We start from the raw sequence: 24,382 nt of genomic DNA, 5'->3' as shown, positions 1-24,382 counted from the left end.
GCATTGATCAAAAACTCAAAGGAGCCTGAACTGGAGAAAGCAACACTTCTGAAGGCAGAAAGAAACTGTGCAGAGCTGGTGCTGTGTAAAGCCTCGGGGAACTACTGGAGAAGTTACTACATAGACGTACAAACCCTCAGTAAGCACCAACCTATTCTTTGGATCAGTTCCTTCTGGAAATGACTTTGAGATCTTTTTTGTTTGATCATTGGTATCAGAAACATTGTAAGGAATCATAGCTGAACAAATTTGTGCATCAAACACAACCCCCTCATGCCTTCCCCCCAGAGAATCAGGACCATAGCGTGAATGAGAACTAGGTTTACTTCAATGACCCAGAGATCCATAGGGGTATTCCACAAGGCAGGATTTCTTCATTAGTCAGATAACTCAAGCCAAATGAAAGGATTGGCCAATTGGACGACCTATTGGACGATTGTCATGTTTGGCTTAAGTTATCCAGCTACCTGAAAAATTCTGCTTTGTGGAATAGCTACTCTATACATCATCTGAAGCGTGAGGTCCTGATAGGGCTTCCCACCTCTACTCTGTATGTGTGGACTTTGCATGTTCTCCCCATGTTGTGGTGCTTTCCTCCTTGCATACATGTGCCCTGAAATAGCCTGGCAATCCCATCCAGGGTGGACCTCAGCCTTGTGTTATTCAGGTCCGCATAGCATGCAGCTCGGACTAATGTAGATAAACAGTGCCCTCATGTGGTATATTTAATAATTACTGTTCGGTTCAGTAACAGCGTTGCCAGGATTGTTACATTTAGAACTTCGAGAAAGAAAAGAAAAATCCCAAGGTGCATGCTGGTGTCTTAAGAGGTTTGGCATCATACCTTCAGACTTCTGCTCCACCTCTGTGTGTGGAGTGGTGTGTGCTGGGATGGACTGGTTTAGACTGTTGATCAAGATGAAATGGTTTAAGGCTTAAAAAAAGGGTTTTACAGACCTTGGAGTTTAAACCATCACATTACAGCTATTGCATATATGCATATTTTCTTCTAGTGACGTATCAGGGAATACTGAAATACCCGAATACCGAGTGAAAGCGGTTGGCTTAACATGGTAAATGTGATTTACACTGTCATTCCACACATTTTCATAAATCAGGTACTGCACCCACAACCCCGGACATGTATGGCCTCATTAATAATTGGTCATTTTTACTAAAAAGAAAATCTGACCATATCAATAGTGCATAATATGTAGTAAAATTCATTCTCTGAATGTGCAGGTACTTGTATAAAACATTTAGCAGGCGTGACTGGGACGTAACTTGTGAAGTACCATGTTAAAAGCTGCTGGTCTCTACCGCCGATTTCAAATATTACAGGGAAAAGCGGCAGGGGCGCGGCTACAAGTGGGCAGTGCCGACCACCAGAGACAGGCCAAATTTGAACGATCATTGGCGATTTAGCAGAATCGCTAAATCAGCAAATTAATAACTTTTACCCGCGTCCCTAATTCGAGCACTGGTGCCCGTCAAGCATACTCAAAAGACCCCCCTCCCCCCGTCACACCTCTCCGCTTCTGGGTCACGGATCTCCACGCAAACAGGCATCGGCTGCCTGACACCGGCTGTCTCACACGGGTTTATGCGCCGCGCTGTGGCACCTGGTAGGTCTTGGGGGTGGAGAGGGCGTGGAGCCGTCAGTGGGTGTGGAGATCTGCGGCTCACAACACGGAAGTCAGAAAGTTCCCCGCATCCAATCGCGATTTCGGCTTATCCACCAAAGACATGTTTAGATGTAGATTTTAAACAGAGGGGAAAAAAACACAATTTGGTGATGGGCTGCACACTCACTGGTTGACTCTGTTTAAAGGTTTGACCCTGCAGCACCTCACTCCGATCTCCAGGAATCGTTTGACATTAAGAAAACATGAATCCTCCTGGAGCCACCACGGAGAAGGAGCCCAGCCCGGGCGCCGCCGTGAACCAGATTCCGATGGAGTTCCTACTGCACTTCGGGAAGCTCCTCTTGGTGCTCTACCCCGTGTACCTGACGGGCTACCTGGGTTTCAGCATTAGCTGGGTGTTGCTGTGCCTGGCGATGTGGACCTTTTGGGGCAAGAACCAGAGAAGCAAGAGCGCCCGGTTGGACACGGCGGTGGACTTCGTGGAGGACGAGAAGAGCGTGATCAAACGGGAGCTGAAGGCGCTCAACATGCCGGCGTGGGTGCGTGGCGCTGCCTGTGAGCTTCGGCTCACTGCGGGGGTTTTATTAACGCTCTCAGGTTCATGCCACCCGACTGGGGATAAAAGAGAATCCCCGATTATACTCATTCTGTTCTTTTTATTAGCGACCACCCTGCTTAAAAACTTTAATACATTACATCAAGTTTGTTTTTTTGTTGTTGTTTGCGTGGCTTGTTTGTTGTTAGGGTGTTTGCGTGTTTATTTATCTGGACTGCATGTAACTTAATGTCCTGATAAAAATCTCCGCAGCACTCAGATTTAATTGCTTTTAAATTTTAAATACTCTGACCACGGTCCACAGACTCGATCTCTCTTAGTTTAAGTTTAGATGTGAGTTGAGAAGCGCTTTTCAGAGCTGAACTTCAGGCCACAGACTCTCTTCTAGACGTGCTAGGTCTCCTATGTTATATCAGTCAGGCCTACTGAATAACCAGCAGACGTTGATTTTTCCTGTTTGAATGGTTTACCTCATTATATTATTTACGTCATAATCTGATTTTGACGGATTTGGCGTCGGTGCGGCAATATCCCCATTTGTTTTCCGTATTATATATCGCTCACCTGAGAGGTGTACACAGACCTGAGTGAGTTAATGTGCAAAGGCGTAAGTTAGAGGTTGTGAAACAAACCGAATTTTTGAAAAAGCTGTATAGACTTTAAAACAATGCTGTAAAACAACCACATGTCCCAGAATGCTGTGAGACAGGTTGTCGTTTTTGTCAGCATTACAAGCGTGACATTTCGGTGTCTGTCCTGTGCAGCTTCCACATGCATGTTGTACCTGAAGAACAAATTAGTAGGACATGGCTATTCACCGACTTAGTAATTAACAAATAATTCAATAATTGCGTATTACCATATGCCTTCAGCATGCCACTGGCACATTCTGACAGGCCTGAAATGTTAGGTGGCCTGTTTAGTTGCCTGATGCTTTTTACTCTAGTGTTTTAGGGAAGAGATGGGAAAGTATCAGTTGCATATATATTTAAAATAGCACTTCGTCATGATCTTTAAAGACGTTTTTTTTTCCACCTGGTTTTTTCGCAACCCCCCCCGCTGTCCACTTTTTAAACACATGGTTTAGTGAGTGATTTCTGTAGCCGAAGGACTCGATGGGTCAGTCGTCCTTATCGGTCTGATGTCTGGATCCTTTCTGCTGCAGTTCTGCTGGATTAGTAGCTGATTTTTGTGGAGATGTGAGATTATGTCTCTAATGACCACGACAAAATTGGCAAAGTACATCCATAAAGGTTTAACTTGTGTACTATAGACATAATTCTCCATTATTTACTCCTAGCTGTATACAGTAAGTCAGGAGAACACAAACTGGTCAGACTTTGTTTCTGTAAATACAGATATGATTCTGGCAAAAGTACGTCCCCTTTGGGAAGGAACCAACACCAGTTTTGACTGAAAAGCAGTTTATAATGTCCTGCCACCTCCATGATGGGCAGTCAAAGTCAAAGAGATGCATAAGTTATATGTCATGGTTGTGGAGAGTGTTGGAGACCCAACACACAAGTATAGATTCAATAACGGTATGAAAACAGTGAACAATGGAACAATGTCAGGCTGCCTTCTTAACCATGCCATTGATGTACTCATTTGTAATGTGTAAATGTGCATTTACACATTGGGGGGGGGGGGGGGGGGTCACCAACTCATGGTTAAGCGAGTGATTTTTGTGCTCAAAATACTCAATGTTTCAGTCGTCTTTATCATACTTTGCCCAAAAAGTTTACAATTCACCATTATTGAATAGACTCCACTCCCTCTCTCTGTCTATCTGTCTATCTCTACTGCAGGTCAGTTTCCCAGAGGTTGAAAAGGTCGAATGGCTGAATAAGGTACACTCTTATTTCCCTCCATTGCCCTCTTATAATTACAGTTGCGTGCCACACAATGACGTTTTGGTCAATGACGGACAGCTTGTATGATGGTGCTCCCATACTTAATAATAATAATGTTACTGGTTTATGTATTTCCTATACTCTACTTTTTATCATTATTTTATGGCGTACTCTTTCTACTTATTAAAAAACAGTGTCATTTAAAACAGTATGCCGCGTTACGCACAGTGCGTAAGTACACTCTTATATTCCCACAATGATGAAATTGCTTAACAATACATTTTTCAGAAGGCATCCATGTCATTTAGTGACACATGACTGTATGACAACCAATCAACTTTCTGCTTTTGGGGTTACAGCTGCAGTCCGTACAGCACATGACAGACTGCATCATCTGATCCTAAGGCAGCAGTATCTGTGCACTGTCTGCAAAAGTCGGTCAACTTTCAGAAATGTCTGCTGCTTCAAAGCAGTGATTTTAGTTCACGCCTCAAGAACATTTCCCTGCTTGATTTTTTTCCCCCAAAGATCCTGTTGCAAGCCTGGCCTTTCTTTGGAATGTTCATGGAGAAGTTCCTGAAGGAGAAGGTCCAGCCATCCATCCAGAGTTCTAACCCTGCCCTCAAAACCTTCACCTTTACCAAAGTGCACTTTGGCCAGAAGGTTGAGTCATTTTGCTTTCCCTTTATTGAAGTCACCATCATTAGCGGTACATTTGGGGGGAGTTTTTCCTGGGGTCCAGTACAGTAGCAATGCTAACTATCCCTGATTAGTTTCCTCTGTAGTCTAATAATTGTGCGATTTAATATAAAATTAAGAAAAATATGTACCTCTGTTGCATAATTGTTTGACAAATATATGAATCTTAAATTAACAGTAAATCAAATGCAAATCCTTCCATGTTTTAATTTGCCTAGGTCAAGGGGATAAACCATGACTGTAATATTGCTGTTTACTGTATTATAAGAGCATAAATGCTCAGTATTGCAATGATAATGCAACGATGGTAAATGAAACTCCCATAATAGAGTGTGAGTCATGGTTAAATTCCATTGGGTAAAATGCATTCCATGTTGTTCAATGTGCTTTGTGTTTTGATTCAGCCCCTGAAGATCACTGGAGTGAAGGCATATACTGAGGAAGTGGACAAGAGAGAAGTCGTCCTAGACCTGAATCTCAGGTATGTCTGCCACCTAAAGCGCTGCGTCCTCAGAGGACAGGAATGAAGGTTTTCCACGAAACACCCTAGGCCTGAAAATAATGCTGAGCTATGCAGGGCCTGGTTTTCAAGTTCACCTGAAGTAAATAACATGATATGTGTGTCTGTGTGTGTCAGGGCAAAATTGTTATTGAAAGAACAGTTCACATTGCACTTAAGTCTTTTGCCTCCTTTAAAGGGCTCGTTCTCTGAAAGATGAGAGAAAAACATCCAGCCATGCTAATTTCGAGTGGCGCAGTCTTGACATGTTATCATCGCTCTCTGGGAAAACAATCTCCAAAGGGTTCTTTTTTTTTTTTTTTTTCCTTCTTTTGATTGGCAGTTATGTGGGTGACGTGGACATTGATGCTGATGTGAAGAAACCAATCACCGCTGGAGTGAAAAGTCTGGAGGTGTGTGCACCTTGGGGTAGCTCTGTCCCATCTTCTCCATCTCCTCTCGTCCCTTATGTTTTGTGCCCTGTATACCCACCTGTGTGCTGTGTCAATGCTCTCCTGACGCGCTGCTCAAACACTCCTCAGTGTTTCTGAGTCATCTTGCCAAACTGGTCAAACGAGCCCCATCCTTCCATCTGGTACTCCACCTGAGCTATGGGAATGGGCTTCTGTCAACGGCCAACCAATCAGAGTTGAATAATTTGCATTCTTTCAAACAAAGATTGCGATTGAATGTCTGACTGCTCCCAAGCAATCAAACAGAGCAGGAAAAACCAGTTTTCCCTTTGTGTCAGGAGTTTGCTCCATGTCTGTGATGTGCTGTTTTCATGATTCTCTTTACACGTCTTGTGGATGTGAATTTTCCTTCTAACTTTGGCTTAATCTTCTGGCTCTCGGTTCTTGTCTATACTTTTGTGGAAAGTGTTGTGTTCCGGATCCTTCTCTGGGATGCTGCCTCTGCGTCCTGACAATAGAAAATACTTAACCACATATTTTATTTTATGCTTGGTCTGCTATTTAGGTATCTTCACAGCAAGCTAAAGACCTTTTAATTTATTTGTTTATGCACACATATCTGGCTGTCTTTCTCTCTGCCATATTTGTTTGTCAAATTATACTCCTGTATTTTATGCTTGGTCCTTTCTGTGACACTTCCTCTTTTAGTACCAAAGTTAGCTTTATTCTCAGTCTGGTCCCTAGGGAACAGATAAACTGCTCCCTCATTCATATGTAAATTGTTATGAATATCTATTCCTGTTTGAACCTGGATTACGCCCTTTACAGTTTCATTTGTTCCGCTGCACTCATTTCTCCACAGTTACAAAAACACACTTGCTTATCAGGCCCTGTCTGGTCACCCCCAGTAACGGCCCCTCCATTGCTTCCCCATTTGGTGCAAAGGTGCCCTTGCACCATTCACAGTGTGAAAAAGAGGGAGTTTGGCTGGGACTCTGAAATGCTTGAAATCTACCCCCAGCTCTGTCTGTGTGGGATTTTTCTTCTTCTTCCTGTGTTATGGGCATTTCTTCATGTCCAGTTGTCCCTATAAATTTCTAACAGATATTGGAGGGCTTTACCACCATCGAGGTTTTTCCACTGAAAGTAATAAGTAATGAGCAGAGTTGGAACGTTCAGATCAAAAAAGTAAAAATCCAGATGAAGATCTTTTTTTGACCAACGACTTGAATCTAATGAGTCACAGTCAACTGTACTCAAGTTGACTGTACTCAACTGATTGGTTGGAACAAAATCTTAGTCTGGATTTTTACTGTCTGAACCTGAACTTTTTACATCTGCTAATGACAAAATGCATTCGGTGTTATCTAAAATGGCAGTCTGGGGCAATATCTTTTCTGTTTCAGCTTCATGGAATGCTGCGTGTGGTTCTTCAGCCTCTGATTGGCCAGTCTCCCCTGGTGGGTGGGATCACAATGTTCTTCATACGCCGACCGGTGAGTAGACAAGAGCCAAGTAAATTTGACAGTCTTAACTTAAATTTAATCGCAAGATCTTGTTTGTATAAATTTGTTTCCTAGAAATTGTTGATGCATACATGCTGTATCTTGATGGATGTCTTTTACTATGTATATTTAGACACTGGAAATAGACTGGACAGGAGTGACCAACTTCCTGGATTCACCAGCACTAAAGTACGGCTTATTCAGCTGTGTTTTTCTAAACTCTAGTTTTAGGGAGGACCTTTAAGTAACCCTCCTCCCACCAAGACGCTCACTCAAGAAGGATAGTTCTCAGAGCTAAGGGACCGTGATGAAGACCAGAATGTCTCTACTTAATCTGCCTTAGCCAAATTTCTAGCTGTATAAAAATTTTGGCAGATGTTTAGGATGGCCCCATAGGAAAATGACCCATAATAAGCACTATAATATACTATAAAGATATTTTCTCTCTAATTTAAGATCACTGTGCCTGGGTGCACTAAATTAACCACATATTTTCTCACGCTCATCTGATATTTAGGTACCCTATTTTGGTGAACATACAGTAGGTCTATGAGTTAATAGTGGTGCAGACCGATTCTGAGTAGTGAAAATTAGATCTATTTTTTTTGTGTAGCTGAGCCCTCATGCTTATGACTGTTCCCCTCCCCCCTCTCTCTTCATCCCCTGCTCAGTAACATGACAGAATCTGCCATCTTAGATGTGATTGCCTCCTTGATGATGTTGCCCAACCGCATGTGTATCCCCCTGATAGACCAGGTCAAGGTGGACCAAATGCGCTTTCCCCTTCCTCGGGTGAGTCTTCTTGGCTGCTGCTGGGGTCGCTAAGAAGTTGGTTTAGTTTTTCACTGAGATGTATGACATTGCATCATCATTAACTACACGGTGAGTGTTCATTTGTGATACTAATTTGAGTGTGCTCTAGGGGATAGCTCGAGTCCACCTTGTGGAGGCCCAAGACCTGGTTGCCATGGATAGCTACATGATGGGGCTGATGAAGGGGAAGTCAGACCCATATGCCATCCTGAAAGTGGGCAGCACCCAGAAACGCAGCAAGACGATCAAAGAGACACTAGACCCTTGCTGGCACGAGGTCTATGAGGTGAGGAAAAATCCCATTAGGCTTTAACAATCAACACTTACCAAACTCTGTCGTGACAAATGGGATATGCTAGGTCTATAGTTATATTCCAACTGCAGGATTTTTTTTCCAGAACCAGTGATTCATTCCGGGACTCAGAAGTTATATCATGTTCCCTTCCCTGGAACTTGGCTTAATTATGATTCCTCTGAGATAGTTCTGGAACCTTTTTTTTTAGTCCCTACTCTGGAGTAGGTACTTTTCACTCTAGCAAGAACTATTGTGTAGGGCTTATAGAGATAAACTTGCTGATTAGCTGAACAGAAGCACCAGTACTAACTAAGAAAAGAGATGGTAGTGTAGCAAAAATTGAGCTGATGAAATTATTTTTGTGTCTCAATTACATTTCCTGCATTAATGAATATGTGTTTGTTTGCATCTCCGTATTTCTGCATTGTAAAATTCAATCAATAACCGTTATACTTTTGTCTAACATCACCGGTACTAGCAGTGGATCTTGCCAGTGCTGATTAATGGAATAACGTTTTATCACTTTCTGTTCTGTGGAAAAACAAAGATCGATCTGCTGGCCAGATTTAATAATGAATTATAAGTAGGTTGTGGGTCATATAAATAAAATATAGCTAAAAGGCTGGGCCCTGTCCTTCACACTGCGCGATCGATCCCCCAGTAACCAACAACATAACTTGTTCAATCTTCCATTGGTTTGGGGCTTGCGGTATACTTTTGTATGAAATTACATGTGAAGTTCAACCTACAAGCTTTGTGCAGTGAGACACGTGGAAGATGTTCCCAGTAGATATGGTTGAGGAACTTGAAACCAGGCACTAGGTTCCTGAACTTCAGTGGAAAACATCTCTTTTGTCAGAAATGGTCTGTATTTGAGTATAGCTTAACCTGACCTTGAGAGACCAGTAGCTGACAGTCCCAAGCTGGGCAGCTTCATAATATGGGCAGCAAATTGGGCATTAGCTACCAGAATGATTTTGGATGGTTAACATCTGCCAGTTGTTGCTGTGAAAAATATAAAAAACAATTGACTTCTAAACTCTGTTTTTACAGCTGGGTTGTGTTTGGCGTTTACAGACTGTCTGGTATTGAAGGTTGCGGATGAAGTTCAGTTGGTTAGTTGAATTTTCTACGTAGGATCAGTAAAGTCCATCTGTGTGTCTACAGTTTGTGATCCATGAGGCACCAGGGCAGGAGTTGGAAGTAGAGCTTTATGATGAAGATACGGACAAGGACGACTTCCTGGGCCGGTGAGAACAGCATTTTCATGAAAATCTTATTTAAGTAAATGACTTGACAAGAGGAGAAACGCTTGCTGTCAGCATACCACTGTGATAGATTGACAATTTATCAGGATTTCTTAACGTAAACGTTAAGATTTGGCTTTGTGTCTCCAGCTTTAACCTGGATTTTGGAGAAGTTAAGAAGTTGCGAGTTATGGACAAGGTGAGGTAATCATGAAAAAAGAAAGCGTCAAATATCTGCATGCACTATGAGAGGAGCTCCAGATGAATATCTCATCTTGAAGCTGGGCTACTGTCATTTCGAAAGACATGCAGGCAATGTTCTGAATGGTAGAAGAGATCAGCATATGGTTTTGAACATTGCTTGTAGGGTGTCAAGTGACACCTTGAGAGTCCTTGCTTTTATGTGTGTTGCCTCCTCCTAGTTTAGTGCAAAAGTCCAGAATCTTGAAATGTGAGATTTCTATATAATCTGTACATTGCAGTGGTTTCCACTGGAAGGAGTGGAGCATGGAAAGGTCCATCTGAATCTGCAGTGGCTGTCACTTCAAACGGACCCCAAACTGCTTGTGGAGGTTAGAGCCAAGCTGCAGGGAATTATGGGTATACACGCACAAACATCTTCTGCAGAGTTTTAGCAAAGAGCTTATATGAATAAACATTTCTGCAAGCAATCATCACCAACACTCTAGGAAATGCCACATGAACTGTTGCTGCACCTATAGAGTCTGGCAGGTGTTACTTCTCAATAATTCAATAACTGCTCAAATTGGAAAGAAATGCTTCTGAAATCTTATTAAAACATAGCACTTGTTTCATGTTTTCCAAAATGTGTTTTCAGCTTATGGTAGCTTTGCGAAAAATGATTACCCAGGCAACTACGGGTGGCGGGACCAACCAATCTTATGTCTTGGTCCCACCTCCTCTGTAAAACTGCCATGTCATGTATGCTGTCATGGTGTTAGTAGTGTCTGCGGTTGTTCTTCACTGTAGCCTATGCTATGTAAGCATTCATTATACAACCTTGCACACTCAAGTTGAAACCTCTTGGGTGATATATTGCGCTCTGATACGCTGACAGACGTCTCCATGTTCAATGTAAACATTGGCCATCATTGATGTACTTTATTGTGGTCCATATACTTGGACAAAGACCACATCCATGTGGTATTGGCAAAAGTGTGGATAAAGTGGACTTCACTGTGAATAAAGTCCACTTGAAGCTCCCTGCACTTGGCTTATTTGAGGAACGGGAAACCCTTGAATACTTGCAGTAAGTGCATGAGCGTGCATGCCAAGATTGTTAGCATGTAAGTGGGGACCAAGTGGGACAAATGGCTCAGAACCATAGTCTGTGATTTGTCTAGGTGCTCCAGTATCAATTGGGGCCCTCTTATGCCTTCCGACCCCCGGTCTCATGTCTGTTTCAGACCCTGGATGGCTGTTCTTGTGCTATGCTTGCTGTATATGTGGACAGCGCCTCCAACCTGCCAGTAAGTGTGGTGGTGATGTCAGAGACACTGATCTGCTGAAATCTTCTTTGTGTTACAGCTGCTGTAGGATTGTTTATACAGTCATTTTTCTTTGTGGTGCTGTTTGGCGCTTCATGCTGCATCATCACAAGGCAGCCAACCGACTTTGTCTCTCTCCTCTGCAGAAGAACCAAAGTGAGTTCAGCCATACTGAGAAGCCAGGAAAGCACCACAAGGATACCAAGGTACAGATTTCTGTGAGGAAATCTTCGGACCTGTGACGTTATGGAGGGCATCAAGCTGTGGAGGTTTCTTTAAGATAAAAGAGAGAAATTGTAACATTCATATCATTTGATATCTTTATGATGCCGATGTATCATGACAACAACCATTTCCATGTGAAACCAAAAACGTAAAAAAAAAAATTGTAACAATGTATTGTGCAAAACAGCACCACCTGCAGGTTGATAAGGGAACTTCATTGAAACAAAACATTCAATTCAGAAAGCTAATACACTTAATACACTTAAACTTTAATTGATTGAATAGTTATGGATAATGACCAGGTTAATAGCAACACAATTGAAGACTTGATAAACAGGTTAAATAGGGGTACATCTGTGTGAAATTAGCAACCAATAGAAAATGATTAGGACTACAATGTAATGAATGTTAATATTTGGAATTTGCTATAGTAAATGTTTTGGTCAGCAGCTGCCTCTGGTATTAAGTTTGCTGCAGGTGGCATACTATAAAAACTAGATAAACAGATTCTTCGAAATGTTACTGCATTTTGCACCAACCAAACCCCTGCTAAGTGTTTTTTTTTTTTTTTTGGGGGGTTGAGGGGAGGGGTGACTTCATTGTCCCAGCAATGACAGCCCTGTTAAGATATTTAGGTTTCAGAAATGAGCCCTTTCTGCACCCATTCTTCATCACCCACCCTGTTTCTCTGGTTCCTGCTCCAGGGTCGGGCACAAAATTTAGGTTCTTTGCGTTTTATACTGTTGTGCCACAAATTACCTTTTCATCCCTCTAGTGGTCATATACTGTCACAGCACAACGTGACTGGTGATTTCAGTTAAACATTTAGGGGGACATTAAATGTGATATTGTTTTGCTACTATCTCCTCATTATCTGGAATTTTTATTTTCTATTCAGAAAAGTACGGCTTTATTGACTGAAGAAATCCTGGTTAGTGCCTAAATAGTCACTTTTTCCCCGTCTTCTTTATAGGTAACCAGGAGAAATGCCAACCCGGACTCCTATGTGGAAGTCTCCGTTGACAAACAGAGTCAGAAAAGCAAGGTATGGATGTTTAAGTGTCATTCTTGGGCACTGCTTAGTTGTGCTCGCCATTGATGACGTTATGAAACCGGCTCCTCCATCTTTGCTTCACCATTTGCCTGTCCTCCCATTGCTCGTCAACAGGTGGTGTTTGCATCCAAAGACCCTGTCTGGGAGGACTGTTTCACTTTCTTCGTTCAAAGTGTGACAAACCAGTCTCTTCACGTCCAGGTAAGGATATTGCTCTGACGAGTCAGATCTTTGTGTTGGGTGGATGGAAGAGTGTCCCTCTACCCCTCCCTGGAGAGAATACACCCTGTTATCAGTACCAAGGTCATTTTACTCTTCTGGAGTGATTCTTGTCAGCTTTCTTAGAAAGTGAAATGTTATATCAGTGCTTCTCAATCTGGTCCTCAGGGGCCCACAGATAGTCCATGTTTTTATGGGAGCTGGGAGTGAATGTGGACGTTGAACACGGTGGGCTGTATTGGGAAACACTGTGTTAGATGACTTCTTAAGTCTCATGTATCTAGTTATTTGACAAGTGATATATGTCATTTAAATGTAAGTTTCCTGGAAACATACAACATTTAAAGTTATAAATATGGCTAATTGTATAAAGCTCATTTCCATCATTCTTTATGAATGGTACAGAATTTCTCTTAGTACTTTCCAGTACCAAACATGCTGCTTATGAAAGTACTTTAAAACAAACACAAAAAAAACAAAGCTTTACTGGTCCCTGTCTTCAGACCAGATTGTGTCGCTCAGAATTCGCATTGGATCCACCCCTAGCATGATGCAATGTCACCAGTATTCATCATTATTGGGACACATGAATTTTAGTGGGTTTTCTTGAATCTTGAGTTGCCCTTTAGTCTAGTTGATGTTTGCCCTGCAGGTTTGTTTTGCACAACGTCTTATTTCTAGTTCCTCTGTTTATTTATTTAGTCCCATATTCCTGCTGAGTGATTTTTATTTTTTTTTTTTCTTCTGGGAAAATCAGGTTAAACAGCACGAGAAGAAAACATTACTCGGCACTTTCACGCTGCCTCTCGCTCGCCTCCTCACCGTCTCTGACATGACGCTGGATCAGCGCTTTCTGCTGGAGCGCTCGGGAGCCAACAGTCATCTCAAGATGAAAGCTAGCCTCAGAGTGAGTATAAAATGATAGTGAACTACAGGTTGTTGACTCCCAGTTGACTTTCATTGGGATTGGGGGTCTGTCCAGCAGTTGTGTTCCCAAAGAAATGGTCAGTGGCTCATATTTTCAGGTTTTGCTGGGCCTGTATCAGCCGATGATGCCATAGCCTTGAAAGTGTCCCTCCCCCACAGATCCTGAAGCCAGAAAAGCCAGAGCCCAAAAGTATGAGCCCCCCCCCTGCCTCTCAAACCCAGAAGACCTCAGAGGGGCATCTGCAAAACACCGTTTCCACCCCTGGAATGCAGAGCACCCCCAGTGCACTGCCAGAAGTCTCACCCAGTACCATGACCAATGCCCATTATGGTACTTTACCCAGTACCTCATCCAGTACACTAAGCAATGCCCATCCAGATGTCCTACCAAGCACCCCCTTGGTTAATGCCCAAAGAAAGTTCCAATCAGAGTATACCCCCCGTCGGACCGAGTCGGCGTCCGACACGCAGTCGATGCTCTCTTCCACGGCCAGCTCCAGAGACCTGTCGCACCTTCGTCAATATGACTCCCACAACATTTTCTCCGATAAATCCATGACATCGTCGCGCTTCGACCTGACAGAGCCCTATCCCGAGTGAGTCCTCAGCACAGTGGTGGTGCTGTTCTTAAATCCGAGCTGTCACGCTTTACTACAGAGCTATCGTGCTTTACTAATTCATTCTGGATGATCTCTGGTAGCAGTGCTTGTGTGATTCCTTTGGGTGTCATGGTGTGATGTTTTGAGCTTTGGTCTTGGGTTGACTGCAGGGCCATCCTGAACCACCAGGGAGACTTCGGAGCGATTCATCTGACTGTGCGGTATGCTGCCCTGAGGAAGAAGCTCATCGTCGTCGTGAATGCCTGCAGGTGAGCGGGCTGCATGAAGAAGTTAGAATTTTACCAAGAAATTTTATGTCTTTTTTTTTTAGGGTTGTACAGTGACTTGGTGGAGAACATGGTCATCTCCAACTACTAGGTTTGGGAGTTTGAAACCTGAGTCCTCTTTGTGTTGTATGAGTTTCCAAGTTTCCTTTGGGTTTTCTTGCACAGTTATGTGAACTTGGATCTTGGATCGTCTTCATCGCCTTTATTACATGCAATCATGTGGTTGGAAACTGGATGTAAATTTAACTTGTCGATGTGATAAGTTCATAGAAGATTATCATTGTTTCCTCTTCTGCGGGCTTTGTTTGAGATGCAACTGCAACAGCTGTCCATTTTTTTAAGAGTAGCATGTCTTCTGTGATCTGCAGGAGCCTGTTTCCCTGCAGCGATGAAGGGTCTGACACCTATGTCCGTATCTACCTGCTTCCTGACCAGTCCTGGAAACACAGGATGAAGACGTCCGTAAGGAAAAAGACCATGAATCCGGTCTTCAATGAGAAGTACGGCTTGTCTTCTATCCGGGCTGAGGACACAAGGCCCTGTTCCACCTCTTCTCATTTCTGCTAATGTTCTCATGTCTTGTAGGTTTGAATTTGCTGGATCGATTGAATCGGTAAAGACCAGGAAGTTGGATGTAGCCGTGAAAAATAACAGCATGTTCCGCAAACGTGAACGAAAGGACATTGGGATGGTATGTAATGAGGAAACGCTGTATGAATTATAGTATAATGAACAGTATCATTTGATATACCTGTGTATTTGGTGTTTCAGTTAAGACTTTGCCCCTTTTTTGTACAGGTGGTGATTGATTTATCCGATAAGGACCTAGTCAAAGGCTTCACTGACTGGTAAGGGCAGCTTTGCTCATTTAACTATGACTAACAGTGATAAAATGGCAATTTGAATGTAACTTGAATTATGAATGTAACTTTATTAATCCTGATCGACACAAATAAGTAGCATCACATATACAGAACTAACAGGTTGTTGTAAAATTACTGACAGGATGACATGACTGTTAATGGCTACAAAGTACATGCACAAATCAAGCTTATGAGAAAATCAGCCATTTAAAAAATCCATAATGCACAGCTTGGTGAAGCTTTGCAGTTGAAGTGCAGTAAGTCCTACTGGAATTCTGGAGTGCAAGGACTGGCCTGCCAGAGGTCTAGTAAACTAACGTGACGTACAGAGAAGATCCGCAGACTTATGCTCAGTCCATCCCTCCGTTTACTTCTCCTGACGCAGGTTTGAGCTGACCTTACCTGGGCTGAACAGGCCAGAACAGAGGGAAATTTAAACCAACTTTCTCTGCGAGAATGAAGACTCGAGACGTGCAGCTTCATTCCACGTTTTCTCCTCTCCGTCTTTCATTTCTGCCATTTCTAGTCATGCTCTTATGTTACCCTGAATTAATTTAAAAGCATTTTATAGATGGAAAAATAATTTCTGGAATGTACATGTGTTTATTGTTGACTTTTTTCTGTACTTGTCTGAATTTGTTTCTGTGTTTGAAATTTTGAACATGATGAATTTCATATTTGCTTTTTTTTGCATGAATAGCATGCGATTATTTTAGAGGCATAAATTTGTATGAAATATATATTAAAGTATCAAATTCCGGGAATTTAGTCATGCAGTGCATGGCTAAATAAAGTTCGGTGAGCAATAAGGAGCATATAGTTACGATTACCGTTGTTTACATAGCCTTCCGCGTTCAATGTACGTCCAGCCGTGTATTTGGATCACATGATAGCCGTCGCTGTGTCACTAGTGCGGGATCAGATGGCCTGTGTAACGTGTCAGTGTGCTGAAAGCTGTGCGGCTGCTTCCAGAACATCCCTGGCAAGCAGATTAATGAAACATTAACAAAATGTTACCAGTCTGAAACGCTGGCACTCGGAATTACAGGCAAGAGAGATGAGGCAGCACCACAAACTCGGGGCTTATATAAAGACACTTTTACTGTTCAACCCTCTAATCATATTCAGGAGGTTGGGCTACAAGTTACATTTATTCACTCAACTTTTTTTTGTGATTTTTTTTTTTTTTTGGTCCATTTGTGATATTTATTATTTACTTTTTCAGTCTGTCATATTGTTTCTATATCTGGGATATTCGGTTTAACAATAACAAGCTCTGTGAAGAACAAGGTTACAGCAAATGTCCACTGAAGATCCAAACTGTTGTGAAACTGCACATTAAAACTATACATATGAAATGGATGAAAATGCTGTCTTTGTGTACGGCTCTTCTATGAAATGTGACGTGATTCACTACACATGGAAATGTGACTTTTTGATGATGCTACATCTGCTTTATCTTCACCTATAATCAGGCAGGAAGGGGCAGGTGGAGTAACACCCAGGAAGTGGATGGCAAAGGCTGTCCACTGCCCCAGGGGCATCTTCAGCATCTTCTGGATCTCACTGTTATCACTGTAGACCAGGGCACGCCCATCCAGCATGTTCTCCCGCACCAGGGCAACATAGCAATCAGGAAGCTCCAGTTTCTTCAGCTAAGGATTAGAAACAACTTGGAGTCAGGTATACTACAGCTGCATGTAGGAGTACCACCTAATCCATGTCAGGGAGGACACTTTGAGCTAGAACAGTATTGGTAAACTGCCAATTCAATTAAAAGGACATGGATTTCACTTAAGTACTTGCTGGGTATCAATTTGGTCAGTCTCATAATCATGCATGTGCCACTAATATTAATGTGACACAGCTAGATGAGTCTTTCAATCAAGGAAAAAAACCAGTCAAAGCATAAGAGGAACGGAACTATTCAGCCAATCACAGGAGCCTTTCAGTTTTAAAGTAGATTGTAAAACCTGAAGTAGCTCAAAATGTCCTTTCTAACATAGATTAGGTGGTAACCCTAGCCCACTGTTTCTCAAACCCGTCCTTGGGGAACCCAAGACCACGTTTTTGCTCTCTCCTAATTCCCTGAGACTGGTCTGAGAAATGCTGCCCTAGTTGCACATCACTTAAAGCAGAGATCACATGACACTGTGCATAGCAGCTGAGAAATGGAGTACAATTGTATGGGTGTTTTTTGGGTAATTGTTCTCCTGGTCTCCAAGCACGTCACACCCTGCTTAAAAACGACCTCTGTCTTACCTCCCTACAGATGTCGTCCGTGCTCATGTTGATGACGCTCTTGACTGGCAGTGGTATGGGTGTTTTTTGGCTAACTGTGTCTTTCAGACTGGATATTCCCCTGATCCGAGCCAGCTGCCTTTGGATGGAGTGGTCCAGGTTCACAGTGGACAATTTCAACCTGTTGGCATCGTTGATGGTGAATGTGAAATTAACCTTCAGAAACATTTCAAACAATTCAGGGTCACCATCCTGTTCCAAGAGAGGACGAATCCTGTTTCTGATCATGTACAGCTCCACCCTGGATTCACTGAAGACTTGCCATAAAGTTTTCGAGGTATCAAAGCTTTGTTGGTTTGTTTCGGCATTCTGTTTGTCATCCTCTATGCACTGGAGGATCCAACTCAGCCGACATGGCCACTGATTAGCTAGAACCACCCAAGCAGCCATGTGCTCTGCGGAGGGCAAGTCATGTCCCAAAATCTTCATAATGATGATTGACATTCTAACAGAGGTAATTACTCTTCTTATAGACATAGTGTCTCCCGTAATATACTTACGGATAATACATTTATCACGAATACACTGAAAAACTGATTCTATTAGGTTCTCAAGATCTTCCTCATTCAAATTAATTTCTGGGTCTTTTCTCTCAGTTAAAATAATATGGCATTCCTCTGAATATTTCTCAAAGGAAGAGGGCAGTGGTTCATCTTCAACGTCATCTGGAAGCTCCAAGTGTCCTGAGGAAATCCTATTTATGATATTTCGCTTGGAAGAATCACACAGCTCGGGTATAGTGAAAGCTAGCGTCACAAGACGGTTCAAGAAGGAATGAGCTTGGTCTTCTTTACTAAAACAACTTTCTGTATAATTCAGTTGTTCAGCAAGAACTTCTGGATTCACAGCAATCATGGAAATAAATGGACTGCCTTCATCTGAAAGTAAGATGTTGATGGCATCAAGCACGCAGACAATCCTCCTTGGATTGCATCGGTCCAGGTGGGTAATCTCTAGCACCACTCGTATCTTCTTTTTCTCAAAGGTCTCCATGAAACTGATGAAATAGGAAAGGATCTCCATTTCTTTCTTCACCTCATTCATAAACCCCAGCTGGCTACTCACTTTCTCATTGTCCATCATCTTCTTGATGTTAACACGCTGGTTGTAGAAAATGTTTTTCACAATAAGAAACACGTAGCTGATGACATAGGTGGCAGGCAGTCCAATAATTCCAATGAAAAAGCTTTCAATCGTGTGTAACTCTATATTACTATCTAGTGCATCTATGTCCTCTTGGGAGAAACAAAATATCAATGAGAATCCTACCAGGATCCCCAGGAGTACAAAAAGTATGAAAAGCCATAAAGGAATGCAGCAGAACTTCTTTGACTTCCACTCTGCGGTACCACATCTACTCACTATCCTTGTCATCGGTGTTCTGTATTGAGTTACACGGTATAGGCTCAGGAGGAACTTACCAAAGTCCTCATGTAAAGCTTCATACAGCCGCAACACCAGACCAGCCCACAGCATGTCACTGGCAGCAAAGTGCCAGGCACTAAACCTCACGAATATGTACCGCAGAGACTTTTGTCTCTTATTTTCCTTTGTGTCCACTGGTTGATAGAAGAGCAACCTGAATATAACTTTGAATAAATCCACTACAGATTGCCTGTGCTTCCAGTGTTCATTCTCTTGAGCTTCTTTCGTCATTTGTCCTAAGGAACAGAAAGAACAGCTGACGAAAGAGCCTCACTTATGATATGATGTTATGATATGGTACCTGATTTTGACCGGACAATCTGTTGCATATGATTTCAGAATTTAGTGCTGTTATATTTAAATAAGTGGTCCTCTTCTCGCCCACAGGTACTGCACACTTACTCTCTATGCTCTTCAGTACCATGTGGATGCGACTGTGGCAGGATGAGTACAGGCCCACGGTGGCTGGGGTGGGGATCCTGCTGAGGGTTTTGGACAAGGCGTAGGCATAGATTCTGTCTGAAGGCAGCTCTGTAGGTGAAAATCAGCAACGTCTGCTTTTAATTCCCTTCAGCACATACTTGAGGATGCAACAGAAAATCGGCAGAGACATACAATGCCGCAAATGATCCATCTTGAGTTTAAGTCTCTGCTCTTGGTACCAGTCTCCCACTTATCAAAGTCTATCAATACAAGCCCAAACAACATCCAGACAGACAACACCAAAATGGTGGGGGATCCCCAGGGGCTGCACTGTATCGCTACTACCCAGTATTGGTGGCACGGTGCTTATCCAGTTCTGCTACCCCAGAAAAAAAGAACATGTAAAAATCACTAAATATCATTACATATCAGAAAACATCTCTCTGGGATCCATAGCCAACATCTTATTTTACCAGGTTGACTCTATGTATTCACAAACACTCCCTCAGCTTACCTTCAGTCATTTTAATGATGCTGTAGTGGTCGCTTAAAAAAAGAAAAACACCTTTTCTTCCTGCAAAACAATAAAGTAGACTTGTTACGTTTTTACTGATTCATTATTATTATTGTTATTATTATTATTATTCCTGGCATTTAAAAGGGCTATAAGACTCCAAGCGGAAAATACTCCAGCTCTATTGTTTTGATTACCACTGTGAATTAATCTCAGAATGGCCACCCAATCACCTTGTGGCTCACCTTATTGGTGAATAATGCTGTCAATCATGCAACGGTCCAGTTTTTACCTATATAGTTATGCCCGCCCTTTTCGGCACTTGTTGCGGTAGATGAGCATGTGCGGGTAGTAATTCTAAATTTCGTTTTTAATAGTGTATTCAGTTTATACATTTATATGATTGTTTTAATCCTTAGAACCCTACAAACGCAAAATGGGTCGATTTCCGCAATGAGGCATATATTTTAAACATTTTCCTCCAAAACGTACCCCCAATGATCAATGATCATTCACATTAAATGATAAACAAGGCGTATTTTCGCTTCTGCGACGATCCATGTACTACCCTTCTGAGGAAAAACATTTATTTTATAATAAATTTATTACAAGCCAATAAATAAAGGAATATAAAAACATTCAAAATTGGCTGGAATTCGACTGAAAATAACAACAAAACTCAACATTCTGTTCACTAAGAAGACAATGACAATTTCTGAATATTTATTCGCAGAAGTTTGTATATGAATGTTTGTTGGCAAGCTCTGTCAATACAGTTGAGAGAGTACGCGCCCATATTTCAATTGGAACTCCGATGTAAACAATAACGTACTACTGCACCAGTCATGGCGTGTATAGGCGTTGAAACGATAGCAATAAACATTCAGCGTTAGACGTTGTAAGAGCCTAACAGGATGCAATTGTTTGGTAGTAATAATTAAATTTTTAAAAGTGTTAATAATACTAGTTAATTTCATCAGAATTTATAGATAATACTTTCCCTAAAGTACACAATTTAGTGATGTATAAATTCTAAAATATTTTGAGCACTTATAGCTGATTGGACGTAGTTTTAGTTTGAAGCCAGAGACGTAGGAAGCAACACAGTTTTTCGACCAAGTCTCGAGTTCCCTGTATAATTTGTGTTTTCAAATAAATATTTTTAAAAGATTATCTGATCTCACTCCCTTCATAGGGTAGTACAAAAGAAATGAAACGGAGATGCACTACATTTAGTCAAAAACTCGCTAGCGGAACTAAGCTGGATTGCCTGGAGGCGGATAACGCGGACATTTTTCCGACTCGCGTGGGAAAGGACAAGTGCTCACCGAAAGAAGCTAACGCCGAAGCGGGTAATCCTTTGAGCACGCTCCAGGAAAAGGTATAAAAGTCATCCTTTCTTCTCTGAACATTATGAAGAAAAAATGTGATTTGGGTGCGCGAAGATAATTAGAGAGTTCGGACAAAAACGAAAGTTAAACCGCGTGTTAGAAATAGCGAGCCCTATCTCTCCCTGCAAAAACGTATTTTGATAGCAAGACTTTATTCAGTCAGTGTAGAGTTTTGCCTGTTTTTGAGAAGTTGTTTGCACTTTGTTTAAGAAAGGCCCTTTTTGAGGAAAGTACTTTAAACCTTGGCATGCAGCTGAAGCATTATCTACGATTTGTAAGATAAAAATGAACAGGGAATGCTGTGGAGCAGGGCAGGTCACGCAAGCTAACAGAGAAGGCATTAGAGGAGAGATTGCAAAGGTATATAACACTGAGGAGACAAACATTAGGAACTCTGACAAGCAAAATGAAGAAAATAGAGACAATGAGGTGTGATGCTCAAAATGTCCAAAATGTGAAAGCTATGATGGAAATGATTTTGCAGTCTCTAAATGTTTAATAGTTCTAATAAAGACGTTGGTAACCTTTTGTCTGAATAAGAAAAAAATGTATGATCAAGACAATTGGTTTGAACCTAAAGAATCATCAGTCAGAGAATTTATGAAAACAACTAAAAGATGGATTGCAGCTAAGCATGAGTTCTCAGTGCCAAAGGAAGACTTACAAGATGCTGTTAAACCGAATGAGTATTTCACAAGTAGGGGTCAGCAATGTAGCATATGCTCACACACGCGCATCTCAAGTGGGTTGTGCATAAGTCAAATCACGAGATTCTTCTACATGTGCTAGACAGGAAGCAGAACATGCAGACTTGCTGGAACGTGCTGCAGCGCTGAAGAAAAAGCAACAGCTTGAGATTGAATCTGCCAGGATTAAGCAAGAGTTTGAGTTTGAAGCAGCTAGAATTAAAGCTGAAAAGGAAAAAAATGGAGAATGCATTAGCCGAAAGCCAAGCAAAATTTAAAATGCTTAAAGAATCTGAAAGGTCTGAAGATGGTTCGAGTAGTTATGCATCAGTGTCTCTATGCGGGAACGTGAAGAAGCATAGAATTAGCACGATGCTACCACCACAAGTGAATTTGAATGTTCATGTACAACCTCAAGAGCAGCACTTTCAAATACCTCAACCACAACTGCCATAACCAGTCTCCAATCGCAGGTATGATGCTCAAGTTGCTAGACATGATGACTTCTTAACAGTCATGCAAAGGCAGAATGTAATCACCAAGCTACTTGTAAGGTAACCGCAGCTAACTCAGCTACCAACGAAGGACATTCCTGTGTTCAAGGGTGATACACTACAGTACAAATCCTTCATGATGGCGTTTGAGCATGCAATTCAGCAGAAGACCGACAATGATCAAGATAAATTATACTTTTTGGAACAATTTACAGCTGCTGAACCTCAAGAGCTTGTCCACAGTTGTGCCTATATGACATCTAGCAAGTGCTACCGTCAAGCAAAGCAGCTACTTCATAAGCACTGTGGGGATGAGCTACAGATCGGCAGCGCGTCCATCGACAAAGCACTCAAATGGCCCCAAGTGAAGTCAGATGATGGGAAAGCATTAAATGCTTATGCAATGTTTTTCATCAGATATCGCAATATCTCCATGTAAGATATCGATTTTTTTAGAAGAGATGGATAATCCTACAAACCTATGGACAGTGATATCAAAACTGCCCTGCAAAATGAGAACATTAGCACACCAAAGCTTTTGAGCTCAAAGATTGAAGAGGTGGGAGAGCAAGATTTTCAAATTTGGTGAATTTCATAGGTCACCAAGCTGAGATAGCTGTGGATTCCCTCTTCTGTGATATCTCAGATGGCTGCCCAACCACAAGTGGAAAGAGTGACCAAAAGGAAAGGCATCCTGGAAAGAAAGAGGTCCGTGGAAGCCGTTTCGTAACTAATGCTTATGCCTAAAGCAAAAGGCTTCAAGAAATTCATGTTAAGCCGGCAACCTCAGGCAAAACAGTCACTGTCTTGTAGAAGTCATGTTTATACTGCAGGCAGTCTCATACCCTTGCTTTGTGCAATAAAATCAAAGGTCAGCCACATAAAGAGTGAATGGAGTTTTTAAAATCAAAGGGCCTGTGTTTTGAATGTTTGGGTCCAGGCCATCTCAGCAAATTCTGCAAACGAAGAATTGAGTGTAAAGACTGCATTACAGCACCCAGACATTCTACGCAAAGTAAAAAATGAGAATTCTGTCTTACCTGAAAAGGAAGACGGTGCTCAAGGTAATGGAGTGCCATGTTCTCAAGTTCCTATCACTCAAGAGTCTTGTGGCCTTACGGGGATCCAAGAAGCTGAATGTCTGCTATCACTAGTACAAGTATAGGTCAAGTCAGAGTAACAAGTATGTTGAAATGTACACCTTTCTGGACCCGAAAAGCAGAGCCTGAGACCTGAAAATGAAATTGAATGTGAAGGGAAAACCAACATGAATTCTTCTTAGCATTATGGGTCAAGATAAACCAGGAGAATACAAGGCCATGAACAGTTTAGTGATGACAGACTAAGAATATGTGTGGGCTGGAAGACTCCAAGTTCACTGAGTTACCCAAGGTGTTCACGCATAGCAGTATACCTGTTCATAATGGTAATGTACCCAAACAGTCAGATATACAGAAGTGACCTTATTGTCATGAAGTGAACATTCTAGAGATAGAAGCTGAGGTAGGCCTACTTATTGGAGCTAACTGTTCAAGAGTGTTGGAACCATGGCGCATAATCAGTGGTCGAAATGGAGGTCCTTATGCAGTGAAGACAGCCATTGGATGAGTTGTGAATGAACCCAGCAGGAAAGAACTGAACGACACAGATAATGAACCGCCTCATTTCTCAGTAGGCAGAATCTCTGTGATGGAAACTGAGAAACTACTGACCCAACAGTACAACACAGATTCTCCAGAGTGTAGTTATGATGATAAGGAAGAGATGTCTTAAGACAAATAGTTTTTGCAGTCTGTGGAGAAAACGATGGTTTTGGGGAACGGGCATGGGATTGCCGCTCAGGACTGAGAAGCTCCAAATGCCTAATAACCGTTGTGTGGTGGAACAGCATGTAGTATTGTAGTATGTTTGCTTAGGATGTTTAAGAAGAATTCTTTGAA

At 42.0% G+C, this 24,382-nt stretch overlaps 2 protein-coding genes across 3 annotated transcripts; one reads left to right on the top strand and one right to left on the bottom strand.

The window, feature by feature from the left end:
* Positions 1 to 1,656: 1,656 nt before the first annotated feature.
* Positions 1,657 to 16,566, top strand: esyt3 (extended synaptotagmin-like protein 3). 2 transcript variants are annotated; one of them, XM_048978200.1, is made up of 23 exons: positions 1,657 to 2,185; positions 4,011 to 4,052; positions 4,584 to 4,718; positions 5,159 to 5,235; positions 5,597 to 5,666; positions 7,073 to 7,162; positions 7,305 to 7,360; positions 7,843 to 7,963; positions 8,094 to 8,270; positions 9,447 to 9,529; positions 9,677 to 9,725; positions 10,009 to 10,098; positions 10,954 to 11,016; positions 11,181 to 11,240; positions 12,233 to 12,304; positions 12,428 to 12,514; positions 13,290 to 13,439; positions 13,619 to 14,055; positions 14,229 to 14,327; positions 14,714 to 14,845; positions 14,931 to 15,036; positions 15,144 to 15,193; positions 15,594 to 16,566. In XM_048978200.1, exons 1-23 carry the CDS (start codon positions 1,889 to 1,891, stop codon positions 15,643 to 15,645), a joined length of 2,595 nt encoding a protein of 864 aa, XP_048834157.1. In that variant the 5' UTR covers positions 1,657 to 1,888; the 3' UTR covers positions 15,646 to 16,566. The 2 variants fall into 2 exon arrangements, with proteins under 2 accessions (XP_048834157.1, XP_048834158.1); XM_048978201.1 differs by lacking the exon at positions 1,657 to 2,185 and adding an exon at positions 2,205 to 2,949.
* Positions 16,567 to 18,448: 1,882 nt separating this feature from the next.
* nkpd1 (NTPase, KAP family P-loop domain containing 1) lies at positions 18,449 to 19,881 on the bottom strand. Its single transcript, XM_048979987.1, has 4 exons — positions 19,872 to 19,881; positions 19,337 to 19,465; positions 18,931 to 19,170; positions 18,449 to 18,506 (listed from the first exon to the last, which is right to left on the bottom strand). Exons 1-4 carry the CDS (start codon positions 19,879 to 19,881, stop codon positions 18,463 to 18,465), a joined length of 423 nt encoding a protein of 140 aa, XP_048835944.1. The 3' UTR covers positions 18,449 to 18,462.
* Between the last annotated feature and the right edge of the window lie 4,501 nt (positions 19,882 to 24,382).

Source organism: Brienomyrus brachyistius, chromosome 16 (assembly GCF_023856365.1).
Source record: "Brienomyrus brachyistius isolate T26 chromosome 16, BBRACH_0.4, whole genome shotgun sequence".
In the NCBI taxonomy this organism is placed as follows: domain Eukaryota; kingdom Metazoa; phylum Chordata; class Actinopteri; order Osteoglossiformes; family Mormyridae; genus Brienomyrus; species Brienomyrus brachyistius.
The sequence above is the reverse complement of the archived record's forward strand: the minus strand, read 5'-3'. Positions and strand labels throughout refer to the sequence as shown.